This window comes from Lepisma saccharinum, chromosome 7 (genome assembly GCF_977018435.1).
Source record: "Lepisma saccharinum chromosome 7, izLepSacc3.1, whole genome shotgun sequence".
NCBI classification, from domain to species: Eukaryota; Metazoa; Arthropoda; class Insecta; order Zygentoma; family Lepismatidae; genus Lepisma; species Lepisma saccharinum.
This window is the reverse complement of record NC_139235.1, coordinates 8,654,081-8,670,014: the sequence shown is the minus strand read 5'-3', so window position 1 is coordinate 8,670,014 and position 15,934 is coordinate 8,654,081. Positions and strand designations below refer to the sequence as shown.

Genomic DNA, 15,934 nt, shown 5'->3' with positions numbered 1-15,934 from the left:
TTTGCAAACTGGCAATGATATTGTTTCAATAGGGTGCCAATACTTTCGAGGGGATCACATGCTTCCTTTATTACAAGTAATTTTCAATTTTTTTCTTCTTGCCGTTTGGTGCCCCCTTCCATCAGCACCCAGGGCGACCGCCCCACTGCCCCCCCCCCTTCTAGCTACGGTTCTACTCCTAGTAAATAAATAAATAAAATAAGGCCTTTACTTTTTTGCAATTTTTGCTAAAATTTCTACATGTAAGTAATGTATTTGCATGCATAACACAACAAATTCTCTTGTTGACCGAGAAACTGTGAGTGAACCATACTGGTGCAGTTTGTCACTGGCCCTTTACGGGACAACTCCTTCCAAGGCAAAAAATAGATTCAATCTTCGTGCAACACTTTGCTAAATTTCGTTGAATAATGGCAAGATTGTAGTGCAGATGAAATTTTGAATTTGAGATGATAAATCAAAGAAATATAATAGCAAGATAACTCGTGCATGCAATCCGATGTTTTTCCTTAAAGGTAAAAACACCTCAGGTGAATGAAAGTAAAGAAAAGCACAATCATAGAGAAAAAATGAAGATGCAAATAACCCTGTCATTGTCTCATACTTGTTCTAGAAGAATCGAGTTAGTGTGGCATCTGCTGAATTTATATTTTATGAATCATAATGTCAGCTGTATGGAAAGAGGTGGGCAACAGCTTCTTTCGAGTTTTTTACTACCCCATAGGCAATCCCCAAACTTTTTCACAAAGCTCAATCTATTGTCATCTTAACACTAAATTTACTTGTACACTCCTACTATAAAACCTTATACACCCAGGTGGAAAAATTCTGGACAAATCTCGGATGTAAGTTTCTTCCCTTGGCAGAGAAGGTCTATTTGTTGAAACTGAAGGTGTGTCATACTATTGATTTCTGTGAATCCGTAGGAAATAATGCAGGAGCCCCACTTGCACATTATCCACTTCATTTTCATAACCATTATTAGAAAACTGATGTAAAATAACCAACAAAGGTGCGCTGTTGTTAACTGTGTGTCTGGGTCCATGTCGTCTGCTATTTCCGGGCGATCACTGTTGTAGTAGGGGAATCCAAGTGTGGTGCGCCTGTCTGCTATCGATGTTTAGCTCATGCGGGAAGTACATTATGGCATGCGTTTCCTTGATTTTGGTGTCTACGAGCGTGTGGGCAGTGTGTTTGACTTGTACCTTTTGAATTTTATGACTATTGTATTTAATGTGTTTAGCAAGACCAGTAGCTGATAAACTGAACAAACACAAACGGTACTTCCTCTACCACCTTGATAACCCAGGTGTATACGATGCAGAGTGCGAGTGCAAGGCACATTACATCAGCAGGTCCATCAGATCTGTCAATGAAAGAATCCAACAGAACCTAACAGATGCGAAAAAAGCCCAACCAACTACTGGTCTTGCTAAACACATCAAATACAATAGCCATAAAATTCAAAAGGTACAAGTCAAACACACTGCCCACAAGCTCGTAGACACCAAAATCAAGGAAACGCATGCCATAATGCACTTCCCGCACGAGCTAAACATCGATAGCGGACAGGCGTACCACACTTGGATTCCCCTACTACAACAGTTATCACCCAGAAATAGCAGACGACACGGACCCAAACACACAGTTAACAACAGCGCACCTAGCGGCAGCCGGAGAACTACAAACAAAAAATGCACGCCAAGCAACAGTACAGCAAATTCCAAAGAGGATGGTGGCAGTGGCCACTGAAATTAATAGAACGAAGAAGAAAAATCAGTTTCGCGGATAAAGTGAGTACTAGTTTTTACGTATTTATATACTATCGCGTCTCTCTTTTCCCAATTATGAAAGAAAGAGAAATAAAAAATATCAAAATGCAAGGTGGAGAGAAAGAACCTCAGTAAACTGGATCAAGTAATAACAACTTTGGGTTTACTGATAACATCGTCGCCACCTAAGTTGATTTTATTTATTTATTATTTTGTGTGTATACCACTGTTTGAACTGAAGCAGACAAAATTACTTTGAATGACCATGTGAACTTTCTCAAACATATTAAAATTCAATTTTTCAGTAAATATTTCTTTTCTGGTAATATTTAATCATTATTTTTTAACTCTAATTCATCATGTGTTAAGTTTATATGGAAACACATGATTGTTTGTGGGAGTTGTTAGTTGAAATATGTAAATCATGAAAAATAAAATTTGCATTCATCAAATGACAGCTGGAATAAGGCATGAATTCTGCAGGAGGTACATGCACAACAATTTATTTCAGTTCCTCAATCTTGTCGTCATGATTAGCTAAAATTGGCAAGACAGTGACATAAATTAACAAAAATACATGTAGAAGTTTCCTATTGGTGTGGTTCTATGCACCTATTCACTGTATGAAACAATAACCCCCCTCCCCCATCCATCCATTTAAATTTTGAACTGTAAGTGTATCAAGAACATTATTAGATCTTACGTGTGAAATTTGTATTGTAGTGCTTTTGCTAAAGACTTGCATAAATATTCACCCTTTCTGCACCAAACCTGGGTTTTTAACAACATACTGAGACCAGAAATTGGATGTGAAGTGGAGCCTGCATCCTAGAATTGCAGCTGTTGCTGGCACCTTGCCAGGTTCCATTCCCTATGGAGGCACAATGCACTGTGGTTTATATCCCACTTTAGACTCAGTTCTTAATAACATACATTTATTGATTCATTTTATTAAATTGCACAATTTATTGTAAGAAATTCATATTACCATGTAGAATTGAATTTATAAGAATCGCATTACTTCTATTACATGATTAACGTCTGCTTGCAGGTATACACGGAAGATTGTTGGACCGAACTCTTCCTTACAAAACCGTTTGGAAAACAGTGGATGTTCAATACATAAAGAAACTTACCTGATTTCAAATGAAAAAATGTTCGACATTAACATTACACAGTCAGAAATTTGGTCATGGAGTCCAGCAGTATCAACAACACGTTCCACCATTACAGCTAGTTTAGAATCAGCGAGAATAAAAGAAAAATCTACAAGATCTACTCCTAAGGGTGGCTTTCTGTGCAGTGAATGCAACAAAGTGTTTGGTCGGAGACGTGACCTTGCAGATCACCTACGAATTCATACAGGAGAGAAGCCATTTGTGTGTGGAACATGCAACAAAGCTTTCACGCAGAAGGGGACCTTAATCAAACATATAAAATTTCACACTCGAGAAAAGCCATTTGTGTGTTCGTCATGTGACAAAGCATTTACGCAAAAGGGAGATCTTTTGAAACATGCAATAATCCACACTGGAGTGAAACCGTACCCGTGTCCAGTTTGCAAGAGGCCATTCAATCTATTGTCAAATTTACAAAGACACGTAGGAGTGCATGATTTAAAACCTTATCTGTGCACGTTGTGTTCGAGGCCTTTCGCTACAGAAGAAGAACTAAATAAACATTCTCTTCTGCCACATTTGTGATAAGTAATAATAGGTTTTGAACACTATAAGAGATGGAATTTTTTGCTTGAAATTTGCAAGTGTTAGGCACACATAAAGTAAAACACTTCATTTTTCACTTTACTGTTTACATTATTTTGTTTTTTTTCTTTTAATTGTTATGGAAGGTTCCTTAATTAAAGCATCCAAATACATTTGGTTGTTAACGGTAATGAAGACCCCTTTCCATTGAGTAGAAATGAAACATTGAGTGAAGTAAATACAACAAGATGTTAATAAATATAGAGAAATAATTTATTTGACATTCCTATGTGTCAGCAGTAAATTTGGCAGGATAAATTTTAATGATATTACCTGTATATGGGAATAGATCTGAGTGTTTCAAATTCTTAAACATTTCATAGCCTATAGCAGATACAGGTGACCTATGTAGTATCTGTTTCTTTATAAGTGGAAGAGAAAACATTGCAAATACATGAAGTTATTTCAATATTCAATACTTTTCCACATAATCATTTAACTTTCGATAACTATCATCATGTTGTGTGGTTTATGTATTTACGTTATTCAAGATTTTGAGTGTTTATATATTACAATATGCAATAACTTATTATCAGTAATGTATTATCAATAACTTATTATCATTTTAGTATGAAACCCTGTTGGCAATTTTGTTAAAATAAACCTCATTGCCTCGAAAATGTATCATTCGTTATTTTCACTGACTGCCGCAGTGTTTCCCAGAGAATAACAATCTCTCCGTCACCCCTCTTACAACAGTAATCATATCAACAGTTCATTGTGTTGTTAGAACTTACCTCTCTTTTTTTGCAGCCTTAGATGACATCTGCTCAGCCATCTCATTGTATCTGTATTTTTGTTATTTTATGTTGCTTTTCTGCCACTTTTCGCTAGTTGTGATGATGATCATGACAAGATTAAATTCATTAAGGGACTCTCACAAAGAACACTCATGCATATCTAAGGAATCAAACCTGGAAATTTTGGGGACAAGATCGAAAGTCAACCACTTAATGACATCAGCAACCAAACAGGCCTTATTGTGAGGTTTTCATAACTCAATCATGCCACCAAAATTTCTCTATTCAATTCTTACTGTGGTGATAGTACTGAAAAGCTATTACGTGTGCATTGCACTATATGATGAGGCATAGACTGTATGGAGTAGAGAGCATCATATATTCTCGATGTCTGTCATAGTGGAGATGTTGTGATCAGTATCTTGCTCTGACTGCCTTTACCCTCCCATTTAGTTTGTTTCTTTTTTAATGCCTTTAAAATTTAACCAAAAAGGGATTTACACAATATGGAACAAGGGGAAGTAATTTAAAGTTCTCTCCAATGTAAGTTAATACCAATCATTAATCTAGTGACAAAATATAGTACTGAAAGAATAAGTAGTGAGTAATGGGAGAGAAAGTTTGCTTATCCTGCTCTGCAAGATTTTGTATTATCAGCTATTGATGAACAAACAAATCCTGGTCGAGTGTTTCAGAACGCAGATAAAATCTTACTTTTCAATTATAACATGCAAAATCTAAAATTTTAAATTCAGTTGAATGTTATTTTTTTGTGTACTATAATTGTTGTGTTTATAGTTTCTGGAATTTGCGAGAATGTAAACCTTACATCACAATGTTTTTCCTGTTGTAGAGTATGTTACTCTCATTTGGCAGCTGCATTTGCAAATGCTCAAATTATGGATGGACAAATAAGTTTCGAACATTAGTATTAGTATTAAAAGAAACTATTTGTCTAAATTTCTATAATACATAATCAAATATGAGATTTGATCCTTAAAATTTGCTTCTTTTTAAAGTTGAAATTCTACTGCTGAAATGTCCCTTTTTTATAACAGTAAAAGTTTTAATTTTCAGGTAAGGCGTTGCCAGTACTTCATAAGAAACAAGCGGAACTCAAAGTAGACAATACAAAATACCCTTGCAAGATAATAATTTGGCAGGATTTATTCTGTTCATTTCCAGTGTCTGTTCAGTACAATTTTTGTCATATACTGAACAAGAGGCAATATTAGGATGAAAATTTTTGGCACAATAATTAAGTTTATTTCAGTGATGAATGGTTAAAAAAGAACTAATTATAGATCGACCACAAGGAAATGAAATGAACCTTATATCAAAAGCGTTCACACATCTTCCCTAACGTTCTCAGGGCTCCAGGCATGTTGCCAGGCCAGACTTGAAAAAATCGGGAGATTGTTCCTTGTGAAACCGGAAGATGTGCTAGAAACAACAGATGATCTAATAGATAGCGGATGAGTTACGTTCTTGGGGGTGGGACATGAGCATGCACACTGGAGGGCAAGGAAGCAATTTTCCCCTAATCTTGGACTTTCGCAGATTTTTCCAGGGAGGGGCAATCAAGGTATTTTTCCAGAGGGTTAAATGAAGCATATTACCCTGTAATATTGTTGCCCCCCCTTAAAAAACACAATTTGAATTGGAAATTATCACGTTCCCGCATCCCCATTACTATGTCTGAAATAATATATACTTTTACGTGTATGTCAACATTTACCGCAAAGGAGGGGGGTGGCGGACATCCTTGCACCCCCCTTCCAGACATCTATGTCCAATATAATTTTATAGAAAATTAAGTATTTTTAAGCCGATGAAAGTTCCAAGCAATTATGGAGAGGGGTGCATTATTTTGTTTGTAATTCAACTATCCCGCTTCGTTCTCAGCAAATGTCTTGTTATTAACGAGGTCTGACAATTAAGTAATGAGACTGATTTTATATTGTCCCACATGTGCATTCTATCTCTGAAGTAACGCATTCCTGATGTAGGGTGGTCCATAATCCACAACCTGGCAACACCTCATGAACTTGCAATAGGCATGCTGGGAATTATGCTGCCATGTCGTGAAGGAGGTGCAAGGGTGTCGTCACGTAATAGCTGTGGAGCAGCGAGTGAAGGTCAAGTTTCATGACGGACATTCTGAAAAATGCTTGCGGGAATAAACATTTCTTGAATTTTATTGTTGTGGAGGACAAAACAGAGCATTTTTACTACGGTCCTTGTACGAACTAACAAATCGCTGAATGGAAGTCACTAAATTTACCAAGAGGCAAGAAAATGCAGCTCTCAAGCCAAGGGTGAAGAAAACGTTGTGTTTTTTAATGATAGCGAAGACATTATTCATCATGAAATTGTTCCAGAGGGTGAAAGTGTAATTGGTTGTTACTATCGTAGTCCTAGGAATGATTATGGAAGAGAACTGACCGTATCAGACCTCAGTATCCTGAACTGGGCAGTTGGTTCCTGCTTCGCGACATTCATAGTCCAAAAACAAGTGAATGTGTTGAATCATGTCTTTACTCCCCAGATTTATCCCCCTGTGATTATTTCCCGTTCCCGAAAGTGAAGCTGCTGCTGAAATTACACACTTTTGATGAACACAGGACCAGCCAACAGGTTGTGTGTGATGTCCAATCTTCAAGTCATACCACATAAAGACTTGCAGATGTTGTATCGATCGTTGGCCAACCGTGCCAATTTCTGTATTGATGCAGGAGGGATGTACGTTTAGTAATAAACAAAACTTAAACTTAACTTAGTCGCGTCCTCTTCTACCTGCCGGTGTCGAGGGGTTACAGAGACCTCTCCAGACGTTTCTGTCCAACGCCTTTTCCTGTGCCTCTTTCCATCTTATGCTTCGTTTCTCCAAAATCTCTTTGACACTCATATTCCATGTCTTTCTTGGTCTTCCTTTTGGTCTTGTTCCTTGTGGACGTGCTTCCCATATCTGCTTTGGCAGTCTCGTCTCACTCATTGTGCTCAAATGGCCGAACCATCTGAGTTGATTACGTTCAACTGTTTCTTGTAGTAGCTGAGCATTTAAAGATTGCCGAATGGTTTGATTCCTTATCCGATCTTTCCTGGTTTTTCCACTTATTCTTTGAAGGTACCTCATTTCCATTGTTTGTACACTTTGCAGGTGTTTTCCAGTCATTGTCCAATTTTCACTACTATATGTAAGTGTTGGTATATAAATTGTTTTATATACAGTGAATTTTGTTTGGGTAGATATTTCTTTTTTGCCTATAAATCCTCGGTTTATCATTTGATATAGCTTTCCTGTCTTCATGATTCTATCTCTTATTTCTTCCTCTTCTTTTCCTTGACTGTTTATAATTACTCCAAGATACTTGAAATTTGTCACTTGTTCTAAAGTTTTGTTATTCAGTTTTATCTTATGGTTTGTCTTTCTCTGCTAATTATCATTGTTTTAGTTTTCTCTATATTTATTTCCATATTCTTTTTCTTTAATTCTTCATTAAGAATATTTAGGTTATATTGTAAACTAGCCTGTGTATTAGCTATTAGTATAATATCATCAACGTACATGAGCTCTGTAAGTTTAATTGATTTCATATTCCAGTATCCCACATGGAATTGTTTCATTTTTATATGGCATTCCTTTATTACTTCATCTAATAAGATTATAAATAGATATGGTGATAGTATATCTCCCTGTTTAACTCCTGTTGTTATTTCAAATTCCTCTGACTGGTGGTTTCTCGTCCTCACGTAGAATCTGCATCCTTTGTACCAACTTTGGATTGCTTTTATTAGGTTTTTATCCACTCCTTTCTTCTCTAAAGATTTCCATATCTCATTCCAAGGAACTCTGTCAAAAGCCTTTTGTAGATCCACAAAACATACATGTGCCTTTTTATTGTATTCTATTGTCTTGTCTGTTATTTGTTTGAGGGTGAAAATATGGTCTTGTACACTTCTTGCTGGTCTAAAGCCTGCTTGACTTTCTTCTAATTGCTCTTCGACATATTTTCTGAGTCTATTCTCCAGGATTCTTGAATATATCTTCCCTGGCACACTTTGCAATGAGATTCCCCGATGGTTTCCGCATTCTCTATTATCCCCTTTCTTGAAGATTGGGATTATTATTACTCATTATTACTTATTATTATTATTATTGCCAATTTCTGTATTGATGCAGGAGGGATGTACGTTTAGTACTAAACAAGCAATGTTCAATTATTTTGTTTCCTTTTCACAATATAAAATCTGTCTCATTACTTAATTGTCTGACCTCGTATATATATATATATATACAGTAAAAATTGCATATCCCGGAACCTCTATAAGAAGGAAACCTGTTAATACGGAAAAAAAGTCGCCAGAACAGACCGATTTTATACCTGTAAATGACCTGCTTAAGGCGGAAACCTCCTTAACGCGGAAACGGAACACCATTTAAGGACCAACGAGATGTTTTTATTCTCAGTCAGATGGAAATTTCTTCCTATATTTTTTTCGCTCGCAAGAAAACAATGCAATACTGTAAGTGGAACACGCCTCTTTTCGCCACTCGCTTATCGGTAACATTGTCGATATGAAAGAATGTGCTACAATACTCATAGCTGTTACGATTCAGTTTCTTTGTTTCATCTCTTACCCTCATTCTCCACCTTACTTTGTCTATTTCTCCTCTGTTCTTTCGTCATCTTTCTATTTTTCTTGTTATCTCTCTTTGTTTTTTCTTTTTTCTTCACTTTTATCTCAATCTTTCTTCACCTCTCTTATTCCATCTTTCAATCTTTCTCTTTCCCTCTATGCACATCGCTCTACGATGTCAGGGGTCCTGGGTTTGAATCCTGGCATGGGCTTGGATGTTTGTGAGTGTCCATTTTACTTCGATTTTTGTGCCACTTTTGGCTAATTTGCGAAGATGGGGATGTGTGATGGTATGATGAAATTGATGAATGTATCGCATTTTTATTCATGTACGTACATGCATTAGTACTTTACATTATAAGTAATGCGAAATGTAAATCTGTCTTTCGATTATTTCCTGCAGTGCTCTATACTGTATTTAAAGGCAACCCTGTATAAGAAGGAAAATTGTTAAGACGGAAAATTTTGCTCGGAACCATCACGTTCCGAGATAGACAGGTTTTACTGTATAATATTGCCCATGCTACGAAGTCAAGCGGTTCTACCTAGTAAGGCATGGACATGTCATTGGGTTTGTGCCATCTCATATGCCATTATGCCATTTCATCAGTTCCTTATTCATCCTTATTGTCGTACTTAACCATAGAGGCACAAAAGCGATGTAAAAATAACCAAAATAGAAATAGATTTTGAGGTGGGATAAAATACAACCATCTAAAAATAGTGATGTAATAATAGTAATAAAATAATAATTTTTATTATTATGTCCTAACACAATTGAGGAGCATTTGGCATAATTCCACAGTTCAAACAGAACTTTTCATGTCTGAGTAGAGTTGCACGTGCTCCACTCTTCCTCTCCCCTCCATGCCCAAGTAAAATGAGCAGTAAACAAGGTTGCATACCAATCTCCCAAGAAATCAATAGGCCTGGCAACATTGAAGGCTTCTCACCCCTGCTCTCCCACACACCCACGAGCACAATGTGGTTCTGTGAAAGTCCTTTTCCCTGTGTTTCCACTATAACTAAACATACTGCATAGGAGTTCAATATTTTAAAGCAATTGAAAATTAAAATACCAAAACATTTCATTATGCATTTTAGTCAAGGCACGTGGAATATTTACGGTGTTACTACTCTTATTGCTGTCAAATTCAATATGTCCTCTCACTTATATTAAACCCATATTGTTTACAAACTTCCACTCATTCATTTCTCTTTCATTACACTGATATTGGCTGCATTTTGCCATGCATTATAGTATTGTCAAGAAATTAATGCCTGCTGTCAATTCTGGAACTAAATCATTAAATGAGAAAGTGTTTGAAGCACATAACAACAAATCTTGATGCTTAAAATAGTTCAGATGTGCATGGCATTGAACGTATCATTGAACATGTATAAACACTTCCCTGCACTTCTCATGTTTCTACTTTTGCAAAAATATGGGTTCCTACCCATGAATCTTCAATTAAATATTAAGGACACAAGGTAACTATATCTTAATAACAGGGTAACTATATCTTAATGTCAAGGCATTCAGTAAGGAGAGACTATTTGTTTGGAAATCAAATATGAATGTGTGGCGATTCTACCTGAACTTGTATAATTTCAATAAACAAACATTGTAAAATCGTCCACAATCTTTCCGCTCCGCGTCAGCCGTATTCTGCGTCCATTGTTAGTGAGAAACGAGAGACTTAGTTGCTAAAATACTCAACAGATGGCAGCACCAGGCAAGGTATGAATGCAACATGCCCCCTAGTGGATGGCATCATTCCTGTACAGTAGACACAAAGCACTGTCACGTGCCAGTTTTGATGACACAATGAAAGTTGCAAGGAGGAATGGTTTCTCGGAATCGACGAGAGATGGCAGCACGCTATATAAAAGGAGCAAAGGAAATTATAAAAAACTTAGAGCGGAGAAGAGGGATTATATATATTATAGTAAATTGAGAAATATATCAAAGAAGAGTTCAAATACTATAAAAGAAGTAAATAGAATGTTGTATATAGTAAATGAAAAGAATTAAGAATATGGCCGCATATGAAACGTTTAGGAAAGTTATTAAGTAAACGAACAAATTCAGAAATCTATCTCTCTTTTATTTTCCTGACGAGGAGAATATCGTCATTGTTTTGGTTGTTTGTCCCCGGTGGCGCTGTGTCAAATTAGACGCCCCGAAGCAATTTTCGGTTGCGCTCTTTATTAGTCGCACTGGGCCATTGGCAGCGCTTGTTATTAGCGATCCTGGTTATTCCCCTTTGGTCGTCAAATAGGAGGTGGCGCTATTGTCAGTTTAGTCGACCCTACTCTTTCTACAAGTATAGCTTGTATTGTTTGACAAAGAAGCGGAGGGAAAGCGAGCACATAAATAAGATTACGCTTTAAAAAAGGAAGATAATAAATTAAACGAAGAAAAGAAGAAGAAGCCTTTTCGATTATCAAAGAAGAAGAAGCCTTTTGATAATAAAAGAAGCTGAAGTCTTTTCCATAATAAAAGAAGAAGAAGCCATTTAAAAGAAGAAGAAGCCTTTTGATGATAAAAGAAGAAGAAATTCAAAGAAAAAGAAGAAGAAGCCCTTTCCATATTAAAAGAAGAAGCTTTCTTCAATATTAAAAGGAGAAGAAGCCTTTTAAAAGAAGAAGCCGTTTCCAAAATAAAAGAAGCTTTTTCCATATTAAAAGAAGAAGAAGCCTTTTAAAAGAAGAAGAAGAAGCCATTTAAAAGAAGAAGAAGCCTTTTTGATAATAAAAGAAGAAGAAGCCTTTTCGATTATACATATATATATATATTTTCTCTGTATTTTGTCAAGTTCTCAGAATATAGATCCGCATTTTACTATATCCTCTTGGCTATAAAATGCTTTCTTATTTGGAATTCTCAAACAAAGAACCTATCCCCCTAAGATTAAGATATATGTAGCCACAGTAAATAACATTTAAGTACGTACCCACAAGGGGCGTAGCATTAATGGCGACCAACGTTGCGGCTAGCAGAATTGTGAATAAGAAAGCGAAAAAGGAAGAAGGCCAAAATGGAGGAAGAAAATAAAATGGAAGGCGAGAACAGAGAAACTATAATGGAGGAAGAATATAATATCGAAGGAGAGAACAGAGAAACTATAACGGATGAAATGGAAGACAGAAAGGAAATATTAAACTGCTGTGGAGAAGAGGGAAGTAAGGAAGAAACTATCCTATGCAGCTCATGCAAAGAAATGAAACATTGGCTATGTGAGAAGATAAGAAGAGAAAAGTACATAGGAATAAGTGAAAGAGGAGATTACGTATGCAAAAATTGGAAGGAAGAAAGGATAAATGAAAAACAAGAGAAGAAAAGGGAAAAGGAAGAAGAGAAAATGAAGGAAAAACCAAAGAGGATGGAAGAGGTGAACATAATAGAAATGCTCCAGAAGTTATCGATGCAAGGGGAAGAGAATAATAGAAGACTCGAAGAGAATAATAGAAGACTCGAAGAGAATAATAGAAGACTCAAAGAAAAAATGGAAGAAAATAGCAGAAGATTAGAAAGAGAATTAAAAACACAGATGGAAGAGAATAACAGAGAAGCAAAAGATAATAATAGAAGACTCGAAGAAAAGATAGATGAAAGTAGTAGAAAGTTAGAAGAAAGTAATAAAAAGATGGAAGAAAGGCTTGAGGAAAACAGCAGGAAATTGGAAGCATCGAGGTCCGAAACCCATGAGATGTTCTTGAGATTGAATGAAACGTGTGAAGGAAATAGAAAGTCGCTGGAAAGCAAAATTGAGGAAACAATGCTGTCGATCAAGAGTACGAGTTTAGAAATGAATAGAAGAAGCGAAGATGAGGTTTCAGAGATTAGAGAAGAAAATGGACAAAGAAATGAAAGTCCGGAAAGGAAAATTGGGGAAAGCCATTCTCAGACAGAAGTAGCTGTTTCAAGAACAGAAGAAAATGACAGCAAGACAGAAGTAGATGTTTCCAGAATAGCAGAAAACGAGGACAAGATAGAAGAAGCGAAGGTCCTTTTAGAAGATAGAAGTTGGAAGATGAAAGAGGAAAGTTCCAATGACGAGTATGACAGTAAGATAGAAGAAGTAGTTGTAAGATAGAAGAAGTAGCTATAAAGTTACGAGAAGAAAACACTCAGGAACTTAAAGAGGTCAAAGAAGAGGAAGATGAGAAAATAGAAGAAGAAAGAGGAATAGAAAGGGATGAAAAATTTAGTTGTCAATGTAATGATGAAGAGATCAATGAAGAAATGAAAATGAGAGGAAAAAGTTCCAGTGGCGAGTCTCAGACGGAGGAAGAAAAGAAGCATAAGCCTAGCAGAAGATGTAAACAAAGAAGAAAGAAAAGTAAAATGAAATTTATATATATTCACGTAAAGACATGGAAGAAAAAGAAGAGAAAGAAATTAAAAATAGAAAGGAATCTGAAGAAAGTTAACAATATGCTAAAAAGGGTCAACATAGGTCAAATGGATTTTGATGCTACTTCGCCAAAGAGAAGGAAGAAGAAGACGAGATGGAAAAGACAAGGAGAGCATGCATTTAATGAAGATGTAGAACATAAGAAGAAGTCTTGGCAGAAACCAGATTGGAAGAAGAGAGAAATGAAAGAAATTTCTTTACTGGAAGAAAGTTGGAAGAGGAGGAAGAAGGATCTTGAGAAGAATAGAAAAGAAAATAGAAGAAAGAAAAGGAAAAGAGGAAGAGAAGAAGAAAACAAGATAGTGACAAGCAACGAGTAGTAGAAAGTTAGAAGAAAGTAATAAAAAGATGGAAGAAAGGCTTGAGGAAAACAGCAGGAAATTGGAAGCATCGAGGTCCGAAACCCATGAGATGTTCCGAAAAGAGGAAGAGAAAAAGAAAACAAGATAGTGACAAGCAACGAGTATTTGAAAGAATTGGAAGAAACAAATAAGACTGACGAGTGCAAAGGAAGGAAATGTTATGATTTATAGACTGGCAAGCAAATGTTTCTAGAATTAATAAAGTGTCTGAAAAAGTTCCAGTTCACCAGAAGAAAAATTCGTGGAATTATTAGTTTGGGCAAATATTAAGGATCTATTTGAAAGAAGAAAATTTTAGTTCTTTAATGTTAGTTCCTGTAAAAAGATATATATATATATATATATGATAGCCATCGTTGGAGGAAAATCTATTCTGCAAGTTATATCTGAGGAAAGAATAATAAGTGCTAATTTATATCACCACTCCATTGAACAATGAGACCGATAGTGGAAGATCAAACCTGAACCTGTAAAAGGAAAGATGCCAAAGAAAGTAATATGGAAAATGGAAATGAACTTTTCAATTGTACGAACTGAAGAACGAAGAAGATATAACAGTTAGGCACAGAAGGAAGTTAATTACGAAGAAACTCTCAGGAAAAAGGAGAAGACAATATGAAAGAAGATCGAATAGTATCAGTAAAATATATTCTTTGTAAGCTTAGACGACTAAAGGTCATCGTGTATTTATAAAAGTGTAAAAGAAATGGGTTGTAATCCCAGAAGTTAAAGAAGAATCTGTTGTATTCCGAGAATTGGGTTGTAATCCCAGAAAATAAATATATCTAGATACATGCTGATATGAAATTAAGGCTGATGTGAAGAATTATTGTAGCTGATGGAAACACTTAGATGGTCAACTTAGAGAAGAAGAGAGTTCTTTGAAATGGAAAAATCTGAGCTAACTTATAATATGTAGAGAGATTGCTGAAAGAAGAAAAGGGTGAAACGAAAATTACTATTTTGGCAGGACATCGTCAGGTAAAGACTATCTTGGAGAGATTAGACGAGCAGACTTGCAGGAGGTGAACTATTGAAGAATTATATTTTTGTATTTAAAAACAACTTAAGAGGTCACGAATATTTCTGGAACGTGGTGATAAGATATCTAGAAACGAAAATAGAAAGAAGAGAGAAATAGAGAGATGACAAAAAATGCTGCATGCCAGGAGATATAATTGCACAGAGAAAGTGAAAAGTAATGTAAGCTGTAGAAATGAGAGCCACTGAGAAGGGTCAAATGAGATGTAAAGTAGAAAAATTTATAAATTTACAAACGAATTTTCCAATATATAAATTTTTCATCCTCAAGGAGGGGGATATTGTGTCACGTGCCAGTTTTGATGACACAATGAAAGTTGCAAGGAGGAATGGTTTCTCGGAATCGACGAGAGATGGCAGCACGCTATATAAAAGGAGCAAAGGAAATTATAAAAAACTTAGAGCGGAGAAGAGGGATTATATATATTATAGTAAATTGAGAAATATATCAAAGAAGAGTTCAAATACTATAAAAGAAGTAAATAGAATGTTGTATATAGTAAATGAAAAGAATTAAGAATATGGCCGCATATGAAACGTTTAGGAAAGTTATTAAGTAAACGAACAAATTCAGAAATCTATCTCTCTTTTATTTTCCTGACGAGGAGAATATCGTCATTGTTTTGGTTGTTTGTCCCCGGTGGCGCTGTGTCAAATTAGACGCCCCGAAGCAATTTTCGGTTGCGCTCTTTATTAGTCGCACTGGGCCATTGGCAGCGCTTGTTATTAGCGATCCTGGTTATTCCCCTTTGGTCGTCAAATAGGAGGTGGCGCTATTGTCAGTTTAGTCGACCCTACTCTTTCTACAAGTATAGCTTGTATTGTTTGACAAAGAAGCGGAGGGAAAGCGAGCACATAAATAAGATTACGCTTTAAAAAAGGAAGATAATAAATTAAACGAAGAAAAGAAGAAGAAGCCTTTTCGATTATCAAAGAAGAAGAAGCCTTTTGATAATAAAAGAAGCTGAAGTCTTTTCCATAATAAAAGAAGAAGAAGCCATTTAAAAGAAGAAGCCTTTTTGATAATAAAAGAAGAAGAAGCCTTTTCGATTATACATATATATATATTTTCTCTGTATTTTGTCAAGTTCTCAGAATATAGATCCGCATTTTACTATATCCTCTTGGCTATAAAATGCTTTCTTATTTGGAATTCTCAAACAAAGAACCTATCCCCCTAAGATTAAGATATAT

General features: G+C 35.8%; 1 protein-coding gene across 5 annotated transcripts in view; it reads left to right on the top strand.

Annotated features, from left to right (window-relative positions):
• LOC145989716 (uncharacterized) overlaps positions 1–15,934 on the top strand; it is a 79,680-nt gene that overhangs the window by 42,474 nt on the left and 21,272 nt on the right. Inside the window, exon 4 of one of the 5 annotated variants that reach the window (XM_083124977.1) lies at positions 2,824–3,974. The exons of the other annotated variants lie outside the window; for them this stretch is intronic. Within the exon in view, the coding sequence (XP_082981103.1) occupies positions 2,824–3,475 (652 nt within the window). The 3' untranslated portion in view covers positions 3,476–3,974. Of the gene's footprint in view, positions 1–2,823; positions 3,975–15,934 lie in introns of those variants that run through there. 5 annotated transcript variants of the gene reach the window in all.